The sequence below is a fragment of the Enhydra lutris genome, unplaced genomic scaffold (genome assembly GCF_002288905.1).
Source record: "Enhydra lutris kenyoni isolate GAN:26980312 unplaced genomic scaffold, ASM228890v2 scaffoldscaffold13, whole genome shotgun sequence".
NCBI lineage: Eukaryota > Metazoa > Chordata > Mammalia > Carnivora > Mustelidae > Enhydra > Enhydra lutris.
The window spans coordinates 13284893-13307629 of NW_019154097.1; the positions used below are offsets into that span (position 1 = coordinate 13284893).

Sequence of the window (22737 nt, forward strand, 5' to 3'; positions counted from 1 at the left end):
ATTTGGGAGTGTGAGCCTCTTTACCGCACGTTTGTTGACCTCAGGACAACTGTTGTGGTAGTATATCTATTCTTGGCCTTCTAATCTCTAATCTTCTCCATCCTTTATGCTGTGATAGGATTAAGTTCTTTCAAACACTTTTTACGTTCATTTCCCTGCTCAAGAGCCTTTACTTTAGTGTTGTTGATGCGTACAGTATTAAAGGTGAGCCCACTCAACCTTCCAGGCTTCCAGTGATCTAGACCCGTTGTATCTGTTCAGTCCTTTCCCACTGTTTCTCAGTGTAATAGTAGTGTTCAAGATACTCATTCTTCCTGTGTACTATCCCCTCTCCCTCTCTGCCAATCTGAATTCTTGAAAGACTTAAGGTGTCCTGACCTCTTCATGAAATATTTCAAAACAAACTTTATCCCATAGTGACCTTTTATTACCCAAACTTTCCTATCTCAAATTTGTTTTTCTGTTGCCTCAAAGTCCTTTTCCAATTATAATGTGTGTTTCTTCTGCCTGTAGTAATGATCATTTGCTAGGTAACAATGTTACTATAAACTTAGTGGCTTAAGACAAGATACATTTGCTATCTCATAGTTTCTTTGGGTCAGGAATAGGGTATAGCTTAGCTGCGTCTCCTGCTTCAGAGTGTCTTGCAAGACTGAGATCAACGTGTTGGTCAGGGCTGGGGCTCTGCTGGGAGTTCCCCTTCCAAACTCATATAGTTAGCAGCACTTTCAAGATAGTTGGACAGAGGGCCTTAGCACTTTGTGGCCATAAGCCTGAGGCCACCCTCAGTGCATGCTATGTGGGCTACTCCATATGGTGGCTTACTTCAAAGCCAGCAAGGGATAGTATCAGTAGAGTCTGCTAGCAAGATGGAAGTTAAATTTTTTGTAATATAATTATAGAAGTGATGTCCTGTCACCTTTGCCATATTCTACTTGTTAGAAGCAAGTCACAAGTCCCATCCAAAGTCAAGGGGAGGGAATTACACCAAAGTGTGAATTCCAAGAGGTGGGAATAATTGGGGCATCTTAAAGTCTTCTGCCACCCTGCCCAACTGTGTCTCGCTGGAGTGTCATGTTTTGTATAGCTCCCAGATTTGAACACCTGAGAGTTATTTCATAGTTATTGAGTTATTTCATAGCTTATTGAATTGCAGTAATAGAGGAAGCAACAAAGCTAGAAGAAGACTAGGAAGGGGAAATGCCTTTGTCCTCTTCTAATTAGAAAATTTCAGGGACGCCTGGTTGGCTCAGTCAGTTAAGCATCTGCCTTTGGGTCAGGTCATGATCCTGGGGTCCTTGGATCAAGCCCCACTTTGGGCTCCCTGCTTAGCAGGGAGCCTGCTTCTTCATCTCCCTCTGCCCCTCCCCCTGCTCATGTGTTCTCTCTCTCTCTCTCTCTCTCTCTCTCAAATAAATAAATAAAATCTTCAAAAAATGTTGAAAATGCCAGGGTGCCTGCCCAGGTGGCTCAGTTGTTAAGCGTCTGCCTTCGGCTTAGGTCATGATCCCAGAGTCCTGGGATCAAGCCCCACATCAGGCTCCCTGCTTAGCAGGAAGCCTGCTTCTTCTGCTCCCACTCCTCCTGCTTGTGTTTCCTCGCTTGCTTCTCTCTGTCAAATAAATAAAATCTTTAAAAAAAAAAAGTTTAAGATGCTAAGATGACTATAGGTTTCTATTAGTGGTAAAGAAAAGGCAATATTTTATTGCCTTATCATTCTTTTTTTTAAAGGTTTATTTATTTGACAGAGAAGGGGAGGGGCAGATGGAGAGGAAGAGATGGCATCTTAAGCAGGCCCCACCAGCAGAGAGCCCAAGGTGGGGCTCGATTCAGGACCCTGAAGTCATGACCTAAGCCTAAATCAAGATTTGGCTGCTTAACTGACTGAGCCACCCAGGGGCCCCTGTTGCCTTCTTACTCTAATTATAATGTGTTCTTTTTCTTCAAGTAATATTTTGACCCGATAATATATATTTACTGCAGTAAGAAGGATGTAAAGAAAAATGGCAGATAATATTTTATGAGATACAGAGAGACCCCCCAACTTCAAATGGATTATGTTCCCAAAGTTTACTTTTAAGTTGGTTAAGATATATACAACTCTTCTGCGTAGAAACTGCTATAAATAAGATTCTGAGGCTCACTTAACTCAGAAAACTCGTTTATCTTAGAATCATAGACTGTCAGAGGTGAAAGGGATCTTCAAGATTATCTAGTGTGTAACCACCTTAAAACATCCTGTCAAATATTGGTAAGCCTTGTGTGTAACCTCTGTAAACCACCCCATCAAATACTGGTTGAGTGCCAACTAAGGCTCAGAGAAGAAAATGACTTGTTTTGTAGTTGAGCTATTATTATGTAGCAGAGATGCTAGAGAACAAGTGTAAGCCTTATAGTCTTTTTGGGGGGGATGTGGGGGATGGGGTAGTAATAATATATTTGAACTCTGATCGACAATTCCAAAATTCTACACTGCCTACCATTTTCAAAACCCACCATTCTTCTACGTTCTACATTGCCTACCATTTTCAAAACCATAAAGCTAGCTTTACAGTGTATGTGTCAATTTTTAGAGTATTATTATTATTATAGAAATTGTTCCCACAGGGGAAGCCCCCTGTCCTCCATATCAATTTGGATAGAATAGGGCTGCTTTTAATTCTAAGATACCTGGATCTGTGGATATGGGGACTATACTAGAGCAAAGCATCTAGCTCTGTTGGCCCCTGGGGAGATAATTGGAGGCGGGGGGAAGCACTGTGTTTCCACTATGGATGTTACCTTTGTCATGGGTATTTGGGGTGGGAGAGGCTATGGCAGGGTGACATTGACTCTTAGTGTTCATAAATTATTGGAAAGCCAGGTGTGGGGTATGTAGAGAATTGCTTTTAATCTTTCTTACGTAGGTATTATATCACTTATTAGAAATGTTTTCTCCATCCTGCAAATAATCCTAACACAGAGCTTAGTGACTCTTTCTTTGTGACTCTTAAGAAATTTTCTCAGTGAGGAGGTACATGAGATAGGTCTCACGTACCAGTATTGATTTTTTCATAGAGGTTCCAAAGATACATTTTTTGCACAAATCTAACTTTGTTCTTTATCTTTTTATCTTTCCTCTAAGGAAGCCATTTAAAGCCCCAATCACTGATAAAGGCTCTTTGACCATAAAATGCCTCTCAGATTTCAGATAATCAGTATTAACAGGATATACAGGAAATAGAGGTCTGAGGAGGCTGATGGCATACATTTGTAAGTAAAATCTATAGGGTCATTTTGTTTGAGACCTTTTTCAATTACCTTCCTTACCTGTGGCAGGGTATCTAATGCGAGTTTTACTTCTTTATTTCAACTGTTTCATTCCCCAGAAATCCACAGCATAGAATGTACGTGGTGGAAAGGCTCTGGAGATCACGGAGCCCCTTCATTTTACAGGTGAAGAGACTGAGGTTTAGGATACATCAGCGGCTTGATGAAACAATAGTATCAGGACTAGCACCCACTCTTGAATGCACAGTCTAGTGCTCTTTGCATTATTTCCTGGTGAGCTACACAATGATTCCAGTTACCCACCCTTTTTTTTTTTTTTAACTTTTAGGGCCTCTACCTCTGAATTTTTTTTTAAGATTTTTAAATTTTTTTTTAAGATTTATTTGTCAGAGAGAGAGAGAGTGCTGATGCACGCACAAGCAGGGGGAGCAGCAGGCAGAGGGAGAAACGGACTCCCCGCTGAGCAAGGAGCCCGATGGGGGACTTGATCCCAGGACCCTGGGATCATGACCCAGCCAAAGACAGACCCTTAACCAAGACTGAGTCACCCAAGCATTCCCCTCTGGACATTTAAAGATGTAAAACTTTTAGTAGAATACACAGAGAAGAAAGGGTGGGTTATATAAATTAATAGTTATAACTAAAGAAACTTTGAAACCTACCGAATCTGTGAAGGCTTCAAACAATCTGAAGGCAGTTTGGTGGTGGCCCTGGAACCACCGCTGTATTAGGTGCTACTACAGCTGTTAACAGATGGCCACCAACTAAGTGGCTTGAAACAATAACGTTCTCTCTAAGTCAGAGGTCTGCGTGGCAAGGCTCAACTGATTCCCTGAGTTCCAGGTTTCACAAGGCTGAAACAAAATATCGGCGGGGCTGTGTTCCTCTCTGGAGGCTCTGGGGGATGAATCTTCTTCCAAGCTCATTCATGCTGTTGCCAGAATTCGGTTCCAGGTGGTTGTCACACCGAGATCACATTTCCTTGCTGGTTGTCAACAAGGAGTCGTTCTCAGTTTCTGGAGGCAGCCTGTATATCCTATAGCCTATATTCTGGGTTTCATGGTCCATTTCCGTTAGCAACAGTCAGCCAGATCCTTCTCATGCTTAAGTTTCCCTGACCTCCCCCCCTTCTTCAGGGTAGCATCTTGGTTCTAGATCATCCATTTGGTGGAAGAATTTCTTAGCCAGTGACTCGGGGTTCAGGGGCAGTCATTTGAAGTAGAGTTTTAGAGCCTTAGGTTGGAGGATCTGAGCAGGACTTGCCTTCTAGCAAAGGGAAAATCAAATAAAGTAGGCTTCTGGAGCGGTGATGGGGGTGGAAACTGGTGAATGGATGGTCATGTGGGTTCTTGGGCCACATGGCAGCTCAAGAGCCCATCTCTTGTGAGGATGAAATTCCAGTTAGAAGGCCAGGCTTAGTTCTCGTTGGCTGAAGAACATTGTGTACAGGTTGGAGTTCTGTAGGACGTGCTAAAGCTGGCTGAAAACTGGCACCCACGGTGAAGAGCTCCTAACTCTTATCTCATGGACTTATAGAGGCTTCAGAGAGGAGAGACAGTGCCTTTCATTCACTACTAATGCTTGGGTTTTACAGTGTTCAGGGTATTCTTCAGAGCAGCTCAATAGATCACCTGCTCATTCCTGTAGCTAGAGATAGGTTTGAACAAATGGAGATATTTTAAGCCTTCGATGAGTTTGGTTTTGCTTTGGGGGAAAGCACTGTCCTCTTTGTGTCCTGTCAAATAGTCTCTGATTCTAACATTAATATCACCTCTCCTACTTGGCTTAGTGCGAAGAAGAGAAGCCAAGGTAGATCCTCCGCATGAACTTCCATTTGTGGACTCGTTTTGTCACAAGCTGATAAGCTTGAAAACAGTAACACCTTGGATGTTCTAAATGGAAACTGAAGAGTGTTCTTTATGCCCTTTCCCCTAAACTTCATTTTTCTCTCATGGAAAAATGTTAGAAGGTGTAAAAATGATAGGTAAATTTTCTGAAGGCAAAGTTATGGAGGCAGCTTTGGATTTTTTTTTTTTTCTTTTGCCATATTTTGGGACCGGACCACTCTTTAGCTTGAATTTTCAAACTTTTTACAAAGGTAACATCTGTGTTACTAGTATAAATCTAACGTCAGGATAATACTTGCTATGGATAATACTGCTAGCAATTTGAAAGAAGAGATTCAGTTACATACCTTAGAAAATACAGGAGCTGAAACCTGAAATGTTTTGCAGATTCTGAATAGGGAAGTAAAAAGCCACTTAGAATTCTGAGATGGCATGCGTGCAATGAGGCAAGGATGGGGTGATTGGTTTCTCTGTGTTATCTGCTTCAGTGTGTATCCTCCCCTAGCTACATTAAACAGCTGATTATACATGCTCAATCCAGACTTTCACTACTTGGGTTGGTTCCAGGTGAAGGAGACAACTGTAAAGATTCTAAAAAGCTCTTATCATTGTATGTAAGCTCATAGATAACGACCTTTATGATATATCTTAGGTAATTATTAACCACTTCAGCTGTGAATTTTAAAGTCATTAGTTTGACATCTATTTTTTTATTGGGACCTGAGTATGAAGGCAACTGAGAAGTTGGAGGGTACACAGTCCATACATGACCACCCTCACTTCTGACACTAATTATAAGTTTGGGTCCCTAAGACTACCTTTACTTCTGAGACCAACTGGAAGTTGAGTGGGCCGTAAGACCATACTTAGGAAGCCTCACAGAACTCACTGAAATCTATTATACTCACAGGGAAGAACTACAGATTAAAACCAGCCAATGAGAGAAGTACACAAGGTGGGGCATTCATTCTTTTCTCTCTGTGGAGTCAGGACATTTACTTAGCTGGCGCTGATATGTAACAGCACCCATGGCACATTGCCAACTGATAAGCTCACCCAAGTCTCAGTATTCAGAATTTTTATTGGGGCTTCATTATGCAGGTATGGTTCATTGTGCATGAGGCTGATTCCGTCTCTAACCCCTCTTATCAAGCAGAAAACACAAGATCACTCAAACTCCTAGTCTGCATGACATTGCTGGTCTAAGTGTGGTCAACCCCTTGGGCACCTGGCTGGCTCAATCCGTGGAGCGTGCAACTCTTGATCCCAGGTTGTAAATTGGAGCTCCATGTTGGGTGTAGCAATTACTTAAAATTAAAATCTTAAGAAAAAGAAAAAAGTGGTTAACTGCTGCCCTAAATTCTATCTGGTGTGGCCTGCCCACACCCTAAACCACACTGGTTGGACTATCTGCTATGACCCAAAGCCCCTGGCAAATAAAGACACGCCTTTGCCCAGAGCAAAGTCAAAACCTTTCCCTGAGTAGGTTAAATTCTTTACTGCATACTTTGAGTGTGTGGGACTTAATGAGAGACTCTTTAAGTTGGATTTTGTAAAGTACATTTTTCAAGATGAAATTTGAAATAATTTACGTAACTGGTAACTGTATACAGTCACTCGCCCTCTATCACAGTCCGCACTTCTGTTGCCCCCTGAAAATTGCCTCATATCCCTTTGCAGCCAGTTCTTCTCCCATCCTTGTTCCCAAGCAACCACTGATCTGCATTTTGATAGTATAGTTTTGCCTTTTCTAGAATTTCATATGCAAGAAATGATACAGTATATTGTGTTTTGTGTCTGGCCTCTAATTTGGCGTTATATTAACGAGATTCGTCCATGTTGTTAAACAATAGTTTGTTCCTTTTTTCCTTTTTTTTTAAAGATTTTATTTTTTTATTAATTGACTGAGAGGCAATGAGAGAGGGAACACAAGCAGGGGGAGTGGGAGAGGGAAAAGCAGGCTTCCCGCTGAGCAGGGAGCCTGATGTGAGGTTCCATCTCAGGACTCTGGGATCATGACCTGAACCGAAGGCAGACGCTTAACAACTGAGCCACCCAAACACCCCTACTTTGTTCCTTTTTAATTACTGAGTGGTATTCCATTCCATTCCATTCCATTCCATTCCACATTTTGCTTGTCTGTTCACTACTTTTTGCATATTTGGGTTATTTATTTATTTAAAATAATTTTGTTCTATTGTAACTAACACTGCTTTGGAAATCTATGCATGTGATGCTGTATGGATATGTATTTCATTACTCTTGGATAAATACCTAGGTTTGGGATTGCTGAGTCATGATGAGGTTATGTTTAACTTTATGAGAAATTACGGAACTGTTTTCCAGAGGTGTTGCACCGTTTTGCATTTCCAATGTGGCTGGTGTGTAGGGGTGCAAGAGGACTTGGTTCCAGGGGTTCCAAACAGACCAGGTTTGGCTGGTCACATGTGCATGTGATGGTATTTCACTATGGTTCTAATTCGCATGTTTTAGTGGCCAGTGATGGTGAGCATCTTTTTAAAGTGTTGGTTAACCATCCATATATCTTCTTTTGTAAAGTACTTGTTCAGATCTTTTGCACATTTTTTGACAACTTGATTTGTTTTAAAAAGTCTTAAGAGTTCTTTATATTTTCTGTTTATAAGACCTCTGTCAGGTAAACGTTTTGCAAGTATTTCTCTCATTTGTGGTTTGCCTTTTTGTTTTCTTAATGGTTATCTTTTGACAAGCAAGTTTTCAATTTTGATGAAGTCTAATTTATCCATTAGATACATTTAAAACACACACACACAAAGATGTATATTTTTTTAATGGCTCATGTTCTTTGTATTCTGAGAAATCATTGGTGTAATCCCAAGTCATACAGATTTGTTTCTGTGTTTTTGTAGCAGGGGCACAGGGGTGGAGGAGCCCCTGGCTCCAGGGGTCCCAAACAGACCAGGTTCGGCCCCTTGCCCCTGACAAAATCCAAAAGCAGAGACACACGTGGTGGGGAAACAAGAAAGGAATTTATTTCAGTGAGGCCAACACCGGGAAGGCAGCTGACTAACGTCTCAAAGAGTGTCTTCAAAGTGCTGAAAATACTTCTAGGTTTATATAAGGAGAATATGGGACAAAGGTGGGTGGGTACATGCAGGTGGGCAGTAAAGGTCAGGTCATCATTGTCTTAGGGTCAGTCCCGTGGGGTCTTGCTGACTCGGGGCAGTCCTTCCTGCTCGAGGGGGTAGTTTTGGTTCCCATCAGGGGATGCTTTGCCTGCAGGGTCTTTTGCCTGAGTTAAGAGATAAACTAGAAAGAAGAACTTAATCAGAAAGTACAGACTGAGGTCAAATGGAGGTAGCTGACGTCCTCTTTCATTTTCCTCTAAAAGTTTTCTATCTAGCTCTTAGGTTTATGCCTATGATCCATTTTGATTTAATGTTTGCATATGGTGTGAAAAGGTCAAGGTTTGTCTTCTTCTTCCTCCATAGAAAAATCCAGTTATTCCAGCTTCATCTATTGAAAATACTGCCTTCCCTGTTGAATAACCTTGGTACCTTTGTTTAAAAAAAAAAAAAAAAAAGATTTTTAAATCTGAGGGCATGAAAGGAAGCTGTTGGAGTTTCCAGTAGTGGCAGATACCAGTATTACGGAAAATATTAAAGGAAGGATATCACCTCTTGTATAATACTGTTTTAAATAACTAGTTGGAACAAATTATATAAAAGAGATAAATGGAGTGTGTGTAGGTCAGTAGAGATAAAAATAATACTGTCTACCAACGACAAGGGACTGTAACTTGAATGTTTAGGGGATTCGACAAAAACATATCTTAAAATGAGATGCTTAAATCATGGGTTATAAAACATACACCTAACTCAATTCAGTCATTTTTTTTTATCACTAGACAACATATAATGAAAAACGTAATATTTGTTTTATGAGAAAACAGAATCTAACAAGATACAGGGCCAAAAACAGAGAATTATAATACTTTAATAGAATGAAAAGAAAACAAATAATAAGAGAATATAATCTACTCCTGGCTGAGTAGTCTTAATATAATAAAAATGACAGTACTAACAAAGTTAATTTATAGATTTGATACAATACTAGTTAATATCCTGATAGAATGGTGAATTGGACTTGATTGATAGTATAAATCTCAGAATAAAGGAGCAGGAAAGAACTTCAGGGGAGAACATTTTAAAAATCATTCTTGTTCTCAAAATAATTTGAAAGGATTAGAATTAGAAGCATATATTGTAAGACAGTTAAATGGGGATAAAAGAGCAGAGAGCCATACACCAAATTCACTACGGACTTTCTGGCTTTGAAGGTAGAAAGGGAAACTTGTGAGTTTCACCAAAGTTTGGATTCTTATTTATTTATTTATTTATTTTTAAAGATTTTATTTATTTATTTGAAGGAGGGAAAGAGTGAGAGAGAATATGAGACCAGGGAGGGTCAGAGAGAGAAGCAGACTTCCCGCTGAGCAGGGAGCCTGATACGGGGCTTGATCCAGGGACTGTGGGATCGTGACCTGAGCAGAAGGCAGAAACTCAACCAACTGAGCCACCCAGGTGCCCCAAAGTTTGCATATTTAAAGGCCTGTAGGCAGTCACTATAAATCACTTAAGTGGGCTGGGAATAAAATAATAGAGAATGTTGGACACTCTGAACTTGATATATGTGTGCCCAATGAAAGGAGACTTTCTACTTGGTTTTAGCTGGTTTTTGGCATGTGGGTGGATGGCCCAGTGGTGCTCCGTTTTCAAAAAAAGCCAGTAATCTTAAAAAAAAAAAAAAAAAAAGCCAGTAAGCTATTGATGGAAGGAGAGTAGGAGAGCACACATGACCTCTCGCCTTACTCTATTTAGGCTGTTTTAACAAAATATCACAGACTGAGAAGCTTAAAAACAACAGAAATTAAATTCTCTTAGTTCTGGAGACTAGAAATCTAAGGTCAAGACACTGGAATGATCACGTTCTCATGAAGGCCTTCTTTCTGGTTCATTGCTAATACTTTTCTCCCTGTGTCCTCACATGGTAGGAAGAGACAGGGATCTCTTTGGAATTATAAGGGCACTTGCCCCACTCATGAGGGCTCCATCCTCATGACCTAGTCATCTCTCAAAGACTCCTAATATAGCCACCTTTGGAAGTTAGGATTCAGCATATGAAATTTGGGGGCACACATTCTGGCCATAGCACGATCTTCTGATTCTTAAATATGGGCAGTTAGTGTATTGTCCAAACAAAACAGGTAGTGGGGAGGGGATCACTCATTGTCTAATTAGTGACTGTGTAGCTTAGAATTGAACAAAAAGAAATTTTTCCATTCAAAACCAACGCTTACTCCCAAGTATGTTAATGAGCCTGCCCAAGTGCAGGTTAATAACAGTGACAGAAACAAAATAGAAATACGAGAAATAAACTGATAGTAGCATATGAGAAATCAAGTAAAATAAAAACTAATAGCAATCACTGTTTAACAAAAGACATTGTTGAATGCTAATATGAAGGAAACGACATCTAGAGCCTTTTTTTTTTTTTAATTTGACAGAGATCACAGGCAAAGAGAGAGAGAGAGGAGGAAGCAGGCTCCCTGCAGAGCAGAGAGCCCAATGCGGGACTTGATCCCAGGACCCCGGGATCATGACCTGAGCCGAAGGCAGAGGCTTTAACCCACTGAGCCACCCAGGTGCCCCATCTAAAGCTATTTTTAAAAAGATTTTATTTTTCGAGAAAGAGTGAGTACACATGGTGGGGAAGGGGCAGAGGGAGAAACAGACTCCCTGCTGAGCAGGGAGGGAGCCTGACATGAGACTTGACCCCAAGACCCTGGGATCATTATGTGAGCCAAAGGTAGATGCTTAACGACTGAGCCACCCAGGCGCCCTGAGTTAAATACTTTAAAACAAATATACTTTTGTTATGGAGAGGAATACTTTTGTTATGGAGAGGAAACCATTTATATGTTATTGAAGCATTAAAGGAGTAAAGTAGTACCAAGGTGGGCATGTTTGATTGTCAAAAAACTTGATTCTCTGATGTAAAGATAAAAGTAGTACCTTGAGAAGGGTACTTATAGTTTTTCTATGGTGGGTAAGATTTTTCATGTAATTGGAGATATATCCATAAGGGTAGATTCAGTAGGCAGATAATTAATGATGGTTTACATTTTCACCATGGATGATAGACACTGGAGAAAATTACATTAATATGTGTGACCTAAAGATCTTCATTTGTAAAATAAAAATAATAGTAGTACCTACTTCCTAGGGTGTTTTGGAGGAATAAATACGATAAATGATGTATGCTTCTTGACATATTGCCTGGAACCATAGATGTTAACTGTTATTTTTTACAATCATTTTCATTATTATAATCTTCCAAAACAAGTTTCAAAGTTACTTATCAGAGCTTCTTCCCTTTTTAACGTAGATGGGGAAAACTGCTCATTTAGCCCAGTTTACATTAGTGGAGTTTACAAAACACTTTCCCATATTCTATCTCATTCTTACTCTAGCCCTGGGAACTCTGAATTTCCTCTGTGGTGGGGGGCTTTCAGGATTCACTCTTCTGTAGTCACAGCTTGATTTCTGGTCATCACCCTTTACCGCTCCACCTATAAAATCAATTCAAACTAATTCAAGAACTCTCCACTCTGACCACAGCCTTTTCTCCTTCCAGTTTGTGTGTCTTTTGCCTTTTGGAGCCATTCTTTGACCTTTATTAGTTCTTTGACTCCTGTACTTTCTCTCCTAATTGCTTTTCTTTCTTTACTTTCATTCTTATTTTCTCTTACAATTTTTTCATACTGTTGTGATAATATCAAGTGCCTGTCTCTGCCTTACTCTGTCCTTCTCAAAGACTGAAAAGAAGTCTATGACAGGCAGAAGATTTGAAAGGACATTTCTCCAAAGAAGAGAGATGAATGGCCAGTAAGCCCATGAAAAGATGTTCAACATCATTAGTCATGAAGGAAATGCAAATCAAAACCACAATGAGTTATTACTTCACATTCACTAGAATGGGTGTGGTAAAAAACACATAGGTGCAAGTGTTGGCAAAGATGTGGAAAATTTCGATCCCTCGTACATTACTGGTCTGAACATTAAATAGAGCACCTGCTATGGAAAAGTCTGGCAGGTCCTCAAGATATTAAATACAGAGTTACCATATGACCCAGCAATTCTACTCCTTATTATTTATCCAAGAGAAATAAAAACATGTATCCATAAAAACATACACCCGTAGAAAGGCTTGTATGCAAATGTTCATAGCAGCATTATTCATAATAGCCAAAAAGGGAAAACAGAAATGTGCACCAACTGATGAATGGATAAACAAAATGTGTTCTGGCCATACAACGTAATATTATTCAACCATAAAGAGGAATGACACAGACAAAGCATGAAAACATCATGCTAAGTAGAAGCAGCCAGTCACAAAAGACCATATATTCTATGATACCATTTATGTGAGCTGTCCAGAAGAGACAAATCTATAGAGATAGTTTGTTCATGGTCGCCTAGGGCTAGGGGTTAGAAAGTGAGGGAATGGGGAATAACTGTTAATGAGTATGAGATTTCTTTTTGGGGTAATGAAATATTCTAAAATTAGATTGTGGCGATAGATAAACAACTCTGTGAAATATACTTAAAAATATTTAATTGAACTGAATTGTACACAACTTTGAACTGTACAGTTAACAGGTAAATTTTATGGCACATAAATTATAGCTCAATAAAGCTATTAAACTAAAAAAAAAAAAATAGATCTCTGGTCCTTGACTGTCAGGACATACTACTTCTCAGCCTGAGTGCTGGAACAAGTTGATTCTGAGAATGCTTCGTGTGACCTGTGTAGTATTGCCAGTGAACTTGGGGTTGGGGTGTTATTCCGGTTGACTAGAGTAAATAGAGAACTTTTCTTTCTTAAAGTTCTTGTGAATTGCTTTTAAAAGGTATTTTAGGGACACCTGGCTGGCTCAGTCGGTGGAGTGTGTGACTCTTGATCTCGGGTTGTGAGTTCACGTCCCATGTTGGGTATAGAGATTGCTTAGAAATAAAATCTTCAAAAAAAAAAAAAAAGAAAGGTGTTTTAATTTGCCTTTTGGTCTCAGTTTAGTATGATGAACACTATTTGCTGTCAAGCTCTTGGTTACCATTCTGGCGATCATTTCTCCCTTTGCGGTATATGCATAAGGAGAAGGCAGACACTTAGCTAGATGATAGAATCATTTATCCCCATGCCTTTTCAGTTCCCTGCCTTTGTTTTGGCTCTCTGCTCATCGTACTTGACTTTAGTTTTAACCTCTTTGGGAGGGCTTTGGCAATCTGATCAAAACTATAAGTAAGAAATCTCTCTTCAGGAAGCTGCCTGTGAATTTGTACACCAAATTTTGTTTACAATTTCAAGAGGGTCACAGATTTTGCGAAGAATCAGAATCTCAACTCTGCACACTCTCTTTCATGATCTCATGTACTCCTGGGCCAGGTTATCATTTATATGCTGGTAATTCCTCTTGTCCAGATTTCTCTGCCAGAGCATTCTGGCCAACCGTCTAGGTCCACTTGGACACTCCACAGATACTCCAGACTCACACTGTCTACAGTTAGAATGTGATCTTATCCCTCCAGACTCTACTCCTCCTTCTGAGACGCATGTCTTACTGAACAGGAGTCCAAACCAGAATGCCCTCGCTACCCTAGTCTAAACCAGGTCATTCTTTTTTTTTTTTTTTTAAGGATTTTATTTATTTATTTGACAGAGATCACAAGTAAGCAGAAAGGCAGGCAGAGAAAGGAAGCAGACTCCCTGCCGAGCAGAGAGTCTAATGCAGGGCTCTTCATCCCAGGACCCTGGAACCATGACCTGAGCCGAAGGCAGAGGCCCCAACCCACTGAGCCACCCAGGCACCCCTAAACCAGATCATTCTTAATTTCTTCCTTTCTTAATTTTTTTCTGTAAATAAGCATCATGCTTAATTTCTTTCTTTCCCTCCACATATAATCAGTCATCAGGTTTTCTTAATTGTGCCTCAGTGTTTCCAAAATCTCATTTTTGTTCCCATTCCCACCTTAGTCGAAGTCATCCTCTTGGTAGAGATTCAGTCTCTTTACTTTCTCTTTTGCTCGCCTTTAATTCATTCCCCACATTACAGCTGGTGAACCCTCAGTGGCTCCCCAGTGTCTTTAGGATGAACTCCCAAGTTTCTGATCTTTTTGATACCACCTGAGAGGCCTTTGTGGTCCAGCTCCAGCTTGCCTGTCCGGCCATCTGGTTCTTTATCCCTGTCCATTTCAGCCATCATGATGTTTTTCATTTTTTCAGTTACACCGTGCTGTGTCTCACTTTTATGTCTTTCCATGTGCTCTTCTTTCCCTGTTTTTGCCTCCTTTCCTCCATACTGGCAAACTCTTACTCATTCTTTAGGTCCTGGCTTTAGATTTCCCTCCTTCTGGACACCTGTCCATTCATGGGGCCCTTTGGAGGCATCCTCTTATCCTCTTTTCTCTGCAATAGCATTTATATGCTTTTGTAATTACCTCCTTACTCTCTCTGGACTGTCATTGCTGGGAAGGGAGACACTTGTTTGTGTTGGTCTCACTTATCACGGCATCGTGACTCCGTATTTAGCCCTGCACCTGGCAGAGGTGTTTGATAAGTTTCTGTTGAGTGAATGAGACTATTTCCTTCTACCTAAAATATCTTCTTCCTTACCTTCCCTCCACCCCCTCCTCCACTTGGCAAAATCTTACACAGTTAACATCCATGTATGAATTCAACAAATAAGTTAGGAACTCCTTTATTCCAGGCACTGTTTTAGGCACTAGGGATATAGTGATGAAGAAGACAGCAAATATTTCTGCCCTTTGGGAGCTGATACTCTATGGCTGGAGACAGATAATAAATCAATAAATAAGTAAAATATACAGTGTGTTAGTGAGGGTAGGTGCTAAGGAGAAACAGAAAGGAGGAAAGATGGATGACGCCCATCCGAGTGGAGAGAAGCATTTCAGATGGGCGGCTGCCCCACCGTCATTAAGAGGGTGACTTTTGCGTGAAGACTTGAAGCAAGTGAGGGGTCTACAAGTGGCTGTGCTGCTCTTTGGAGGAACACTCCAGGCAGATAGAAGTGCAAAGGCTGGGACGCCTGGGTGGCTCAGTTGGTTAAGCAGCTCCCTTCGGCTCAGGTCATGATCCCAGCGTCCTGGGATCCAGTCCCACATCGGGCTCCTTGCTCGGCGGGGAGCCTGCTTCTCCCTCTGCCTCTGCTGCCACTCAGCCTGCCTGTGCTCTCGCTCTCTCTCTCTCTGGCAAATAAATAAATAAAATCTTTAAAAAAAAAAAAAAAAGGAAGTGCAAAGGCTTCTAGGTGCGGGTGAGCTAGAGAGTGAGGGACAGAAAGGAGACCTGCGAGAGGTGAGGTCAGATGGGTTAACATCTCCAAGTGTCGCTGTCTGCATCTGATCCCTGGGCTCCCTCCGCAGCTGGAAGCTGTTTTCAGCTCTCAATGCTGTGCATTTACCAGAAATGACTATGGGAGTTTCCCTGCTTAGCAGTTACCTGTGAATCAAGGGCCACAGACGTGCTAGTATCGGAGGCTGCTGGGCTGGGGAGGCATTTCTTTATCAAGTGCTTCCTCTGGGGACGTTTTTGCCTCTTCCTCATTGAGACTGGGGCGGGGGACAGTGGGAACATGGGGCGCTGCTGTCCTCACCCTCATGGGTCAGGTCACCCACAGTTCACCTCTGCCTTTTTTCTCTGTTCCTTAGTCTTCTTGCCATCTTGGGGGCGTTGTGAACATTGTGCTGTTCTCTCAGCTCCTATCTAGAGTGACAATTTTGAAGATAAATCACTGCTTTCAACATATTTCTCTCTCTCCATTTGGCTTTGTTCCAGAAAGGGGAGGGCCAGCGGGGTTTTAGTTTATGGTGTGTTGCCTCAGTTTGTTGGGTTGGTGTGTGTTGGGGTCGTTTGGGGTTTTTTAGGGACTTGAGTATGCAGGTTTCATAGCTCTGTCCTGTGTAACAGAGCCCTTCCCAGTGCAGTTGGGTCCCACCCGGGTGGGATGACCAGGCTGGCCTTGCTGGCACCCGCACAGGAAGTCAGAGGTCTCCTCTGGGCACGGTTCCACGGCGGGTGGAGCAGAGACCAGGCTCTCCGAAGTCCGTATTGAGCAATAGGAGAAGCCTCTGTGAGGTTGTTTTCCGTTTTGGTGTGATTCACTAATGGCAGCATGCTCTGTGGAGAGGGGCTATAAATTGTAAATTGATACGAGGTAGTAATTGGAAAAATGATCAGACTCCATTTTTATTCTCCTCTGGGGGAAAAACGCGTGTCAGGAATCACTAACGCGGAAGGCGCTGGACGGAGGGATTTTTCAGCCAGCTTTCCAGCTGCCGTGCCTCCGTCCTGATGAGGGAGGAGAGAAGCCAAATTTGTCAGGAGGTGGCCAGCAGACCAGTTAACTGTTTGCCACTTTTTGCTCCAAAAAGCCTTGCCTCGGAGTTGCCATGGCAGCCGCCCTCTGCGGTCTCCGCCCTGAGGGGCTGGTGACGCCGGGGATCCGTGGGCCTCACCCTGGGTGCCGCGGAGCTGTCTGGGTCTGTGCATTCGAAGGATGCCTCGGTCTTCGATCCCCCGCTTCTCCTTGGGCGCAGCCCTTTGATGTCCCGTCCCGGAGTCCACCTTATCAAATTACTTGCAGTTCCTTAAGTATGCTCTTTCATGCTTCTGTCCTTTTATACATGCATTTCCTCTGCCCAGAACGCTCCCTTCCCCATCTGTCTGGAAAATTCCTACTCATTTTCAAAATATGGCTTAGAAACTGCCTCTTGCTCCGTATTGCTTCCTCTAACCCCATATGCTCTGTGCAGAATGACACTGTTTCCTCTGCCATCTCAACCTTGCCACCTATCACGTGATTTGGAATGACTGTATTTTTGTTTCTTCCTCTCTAGCCTGTAGGTTATTTGCATTTAAGAACTTTTTTTTTTAATGAATTTTGTATCTCCAGGCCTAGCCCATGAGTAGGTACATAATAAACACTTCGTGTGTTTGCTGAGTGAAGTGTTTACATGTTATCCTGTGTAATTCTTTTTTAAAAAATATTTATTTGAGAGAGAGAGAGAGAACAAGCAGGGGGAGCAGCAGAGGGAAGAGGGAGAAGCAGACTCCCCACTGAGCAGGGAGCCCAATGTGGGGCTCCATCCCAGAACCCTAAGATCATGACCTGAGCAAAGGCAGATGCTTCACCAACTGAGCCACCCAGGTGGCCCCATCCTATGTAATTCTTATCATGGGAGCGTAACTCACCATGTAGAGATCAATCACTGTGTGATTGCTCTGTAATTCGCTCGCCCTTACCTTTACTCTTACTTGGAGGACCAATGGCAGGAAGAGCAGCCCTTGGAGTCAGTCCCCCTGGGGCTCAAGGCAGTGTAGCCTTTGGTTGCTTGCCCAACTCATAAATCCCAGTTCCCTCTTGTTGAATTAGGATGTGTGAGGACAATGCCAAAGATGCTTGGTGGCCCAAAGTAAATTCTTGGTATATCTTATATTCTCCACCTTGCCCTATCTTCCTTGAAGAACCTGAAAGCAAAAGCAAAATAGAAGTTTAAACCAGCGTGAGCCATCTCTGGCAGCTTTCTCTGCATCAGCTCACTCCGTGTTCACTGCCCTGCCCTGAGCACAGCTTCAAAAGTCACCTCTTTCTATACCTCTTGTCCCTTTTCCTGAGCTTTCATGCCTTGCGGCCCTGTCTCCATCTTTGGTGCATCTGTGCCCACAAGTTTACTGTGTAGATAGACATTTTCTTTGGATCTCTCTCCTGTCCTCTCTTTTTGGGGATAAGCTGTTATTTCAAGAATTTCGATTGAAAACTAATTTATTTGTTTCTTGCCTTTAGTAGCTCCCAGGAACCATCTCGACTATAATACATACTTCCACGCCTTACCTGCTGTCCTCTGTAGTGTTTGCTCTACAGTTCAGCCTTCCACGTGTTTCGCCATTCCTCTAACTCTGAAGTTCAAAGCTCGCCTGGGTTGTTTTGCTGTCCTCTTTGCAAATGTGTTCTCGATACCGTGTGATGATGCTGTATGCTTGTCATATGTGCCAGTGCCCACAGGTGTCTGGGCTGTTCAAATGGTGAAAAATGTTTTTCTCTTGTTGCGTCTCTCCCTACTTTCCTTCCCACTTTTGGTATTTTATTCATACCCACTCCTCTACAGGATGTGAAGCTTAAAGCTGTTTTCAAGTTGTTAGTAGGTCTAGTAAAAGACTCACTGAGGATAGAGATGAAAATTTGCTTTTCACTCCAGTTTACTGTTTATCTGTGACCGTGGTTCTCCACCTTGAAAGGAGGGCATGTAATCACAAATCCATGTACCCCAACCCCTTCCCAGCCATTTACCCAGTGACAGAGTCAAGGTAGGCTGTTTTAAGAAACCTTTTTTAGGGTGTTTTATAACCTCTTACCTGGTGTCTTTCGCTTTCTTGGTTTAAAAAAAAAACCCAGTCATTGGTAAATTTGTTAGTTAAAATAATCTGGTCTGCCAATGTCACGCTTATTTGAGAGCTGGGTATTTGTTTCATTTCAAAAAAATGAAATTGGCAAATATAGTTCATTTTGTTTGAAGTGAAAACTGAAACTAATGTAAGGATTTATTTACCTGGCTAAGGGCATTTTTAAATCAAAAGGCAAGAAAGTGCAGTTTTAATGAATCATAAATTTGTCTGTTTGACACATGCACTTTTCCTACTCTAAATATTCAGTTAAATGCCATTTAGTTAAAATTTAATTACTTATGAACACGTTGCCATGGATTGAATGAACTTCAGAATGGTGAAAGAAATATTCAGAGTTAATATAGAACAGTTACAATGATTTATTATTTTATAGGAAATATTTTGGGGCTTGAGCAGGTTGGACACAGGGTGAAACTCCAAATCAGAAGGACTAGGTTTGAATTCATGCTCTGGCATCTACTAGCTCTCTTGGGCCATGTAGTTAGTCCCTTGGGGCCTCAATTTTGTCCTCTGTAGAATGGTAATGGCCTCTAGCTCATAAAGTTGTTGTGAGGATCAAATAAAGTCATGAATGTGCAGTTTGTAGATAAGGAAACTGAGGCTCAGAAGGATAAATATATTCCCCAAGGTCAGAGAACTATTAAGAAAGAGAACCAGAAAGCAGGCTCAGATGGGTCTGATCCAGGCTTGGTACAAGGCTGCTGCCTAGTCACTAGGCTAAATCAAGAATGTGCTTTAAGATGCAGAGAAAGCTGGGAATATAGTGAGGACACTTTTGGCCTTGGAGGGGGCAGAGTCCTGCAGGACAGTCAGCCAAAGTATCTGTTCCCAGCAGGCTATAAAAGTCCGTGTCACTGATCCAAGGCCCTAGGAGCCTGTGGCAGTCTCTCCTTTTCCCCAGGCCCGTTTTTTCTGTTGTCATGTGATTTTTCCAGGTATTTCTGCAGGCTTTGCTCATCGCTTAGAACTGTGCATTTAACTCCTCTCCCCACCCCAACTCCACTGCCCACCCCCCCCACCCCAACAAAAACAGATGACGGGATTGTTGTGAGGATTGTGCGATAAGGGAGTTGATGTGTGTAAAAGGTTTATGAATACGGCATCTGGTACGTAGTAAGTACTCAATAAATGTTGACTGCCATTATTTTTATGGGTATTGCTGACAGTATCCATGGTGGTGGTAGTTAATGATTCCCAAGTTTTTATGACACCTTCCTCAAGGACCTGTGTGTTTCCTGCTGTTCCTTGCACAGAGCCCCAGGCAGGACATACTCACCCCCAGACACAGGACAGATAGAGGGGGAATCAGTAAGGGAGCACTCGCTTCTATACAAAGGTGGTCAGAAAGTTTTCTCCTTGCGCTCCTTCCCAACCATCAGGCACAGGAGCAGTCTTGAATTCCACTGCCAAATAACACCTTTCTGCTTGGCTTCTTTCTTTCCTTTTATCTATGTAGAACATAAATGATATTGGGGCCACTAGCCCAGTCACAAAATATTCTTTTTTATTTTTTTAGTTTGGTGGTTTATAGCTGATCCTTGACCTTTGTGCGGGTTCCTGGTCCCTGATCCCTGCTGTGTGCAATATTACTCCACATGCAAAGGCCTCTCAGGTCCCCCTCCCCCAACATATACACTTTTTTCTTTTAATATTTAATTATTTTCTGGTATCCTTTAATATTGTCTGTCCCAATGTATGTATTGACTTGATATTTTTTCTTTCTTTTTTTTTTTTTTTAAGATTTTTCTTATTTATTTGAGAGGGAGTCAGAGAGAGAGCGAGAGAGAGAGCACATGAGCAGTGGAGAGCAGCAGAAGGAAAAGCAGGCTCCCCACCGAGGAAGGAGCCCAACATGGGGCTCAATCCCAGGACCCTGGGATCATGACCTGAGCCAAAGGCAGACGCTCCACCAGCTGAGCCAGCCAGGGCCCCTGATATTTTTGCTTTTCAGTTTTCTCACCTGGTTCTTCTATTTGGTTTTACTTCCTGATTTGAATCCTATTTTATATAGCAAAGCAAACAGAGTTTAACAATGTGGGAAAGGCTGTTGGCAAATAGATGATTTCATAAAACCTTCCTTGGACCCAGTAGCATGGAAACCAGTGCTGGAGGCTCTTTAACTCCTTTCTGACATGAAGGCATTCCTACTTGTACCCCCTCTGTTGCTCCACATTAGACTTTGCTTTTCTCAAATAAGAGTATTTGGCTCTTACTTTCTTTTTGGGCAGATGATAACAACATCTACAGTCTTTGTCATCTCTTCCGCTTTTTTAACATACATACATACATATGAATATTTATTTATTTATTTATTTATTTGACAGAGAGAGAGAGAGCACAAGCAGGGGGAATGGCAGGCAGGAGAAAAGGAGGCTCCCCGCTGAATAGGGAGCCCCATGTGGGGCTTGATCCCAGGATCCAGGAATCATGACCTGAGCCAAGGGCAGATGCTTAACCGACTGAACCACCCTACTTTTTAACATTTAAAAAAAAAAATCTGTTGGGGCGCCTGGGTGGCTCAGTGGGTTAAGCCACTGCCTTCGGCTCAGGTCATGATCTCAGGGTCCTGGGATCGAGCCCCGCATCGGGCTTTCTGCTCAGCAGGGAGCCTGCTTCCTCCTCTCTCTCTGCCTGCCTCTCTGCCTACTTGTGATCTCTCTCTGTCAAATAAATAAATAAAATCTTTAAAAAAAAATAAAAAAAAGATCTGTTTCAGTGTAATTTCTGATGGATCTTTCCTTTTAGAAAATATAAATGTACAGAATACAGAAGGGATAATTTAAGTTTTGGGCATTACTTTGTTGAAATGTAATGGACCTTCTAATAAACAATATCAACTGTAGTTTTCTCAATTCAAAAGTCATTTACATTTTCTAGAAAATGAGACTTCTGAAAAGTGGAAGAAAGAGATTAAAATCACTTTATTCTAACATCCAGAGGTGACTGCAGTTAAATTGTTGGTGTATTTCCTTCAAGCCTCCATTCAACTTTTTATGTTCAATTTTATATAATTTTACAATTCATTTTTATAATTATATATTCATTAATAAAAGTTTATATATCTGTTTTTATAAATTTATATTTTGTATATAATTATTTTTATTACATAAGTTTATATAGAAACTACAATTTATGTTATATAGCAGTCTTGGGAGATTCTGAAGGCACAAGTTCGGCAAAAAATAAAACTACTTATTTTAAAAAATAACTTCTAATGATAAAGTATACATTACAAAAATTTAAATATTGGAAAAATACATCATGACAAACATTTCCTCCAGTCCCTACTGTTAATGGTATATTTACAAACAATTGACTAAAAAGAAAATCTGTGATTAGATCTGTTCATCTTTGATAAAATTTGTGAAGGAGTATAGACTAGCACAGATGTTCTTTGCTTTTAGGCGTAGTCAAATTAGGCAGCGAACCAGAATGTGTTCTTGTGAAATAACGTCTCAATATTTTTGTCCATGCTTTAGGTATGTGTTCTTTTTGGATCCATGCAATCTGGACTTGATAAACCGGAAGATCAAGTCTATAGCACTGTGTGTGACAGCATGTCCAAGACAAGAACTGAAAACCCTAAGTGATGTTCAGAAGTTTGCAGAGATGAATGGTGAGACATGAGGCCATCCGAGTCCTCACCCTGGTCACTTGCTCTCACTGTTAAATATTGTGTGTTTGCCTTCCAGTCTAACTGGTGTTAAAGAAATATCAAAGAGCCTTAAAAAGAGAAAGAGAATTGAAACTGCTTTTGGACTTCCTTGATGAAAAAGATGATAGTCACCTGGGGAGCTTGTTAAAACTCCAGATGCCTAGGTTCAGCCCAGGGAAATTCTGACTGAGTAGGTCTTTGGGTTCTGGAAATTTGGTTTCTTCTTGGTTTTTTTGTTTTGGTTTTTTGTTATTTTACAAATGTCTCAGGTGATTTTGATGGAGTGTCTTTGCGCATTTAGGAATTACTAAACTACTCTTCATGAAATTGGGTTTTTTCTTTTTCTCTTCCTAAGTATTGCTTAAAAGTATTTCAATTAGTATACTTTATTTTTATCCCTGGAAGAACAATGTAATACATGTCTAGTATGAGAAATTTGAAAAA

General features: G+C 41.3%; 1 protein-coding gene across 3 annotated transcripts in view; it reads left to right on the forward strand.

Annotated features, from left to right (window-relative positions):
- The window catches only part of LOC111146248 (solute carrier family 44 member 1), a 153799-nt gene that overhangs the window by 68679 nt on the left and 62383 nt on the right, over nt 1–22737 (forward strand). For all 3 annotated transcript variants that reach the window (XM_022501711.1, XM_022501709.1, XM_022501710.1), the window contains exon 4: nt 22118–22254. In XM_022501711.1, coding sequence (XP_022357419.1) covers nt 22118–22254 — 137 coding nt within the window. The remainder of the gene's footprint in view (nt 1–22117; nt 22255–22737) is intronic.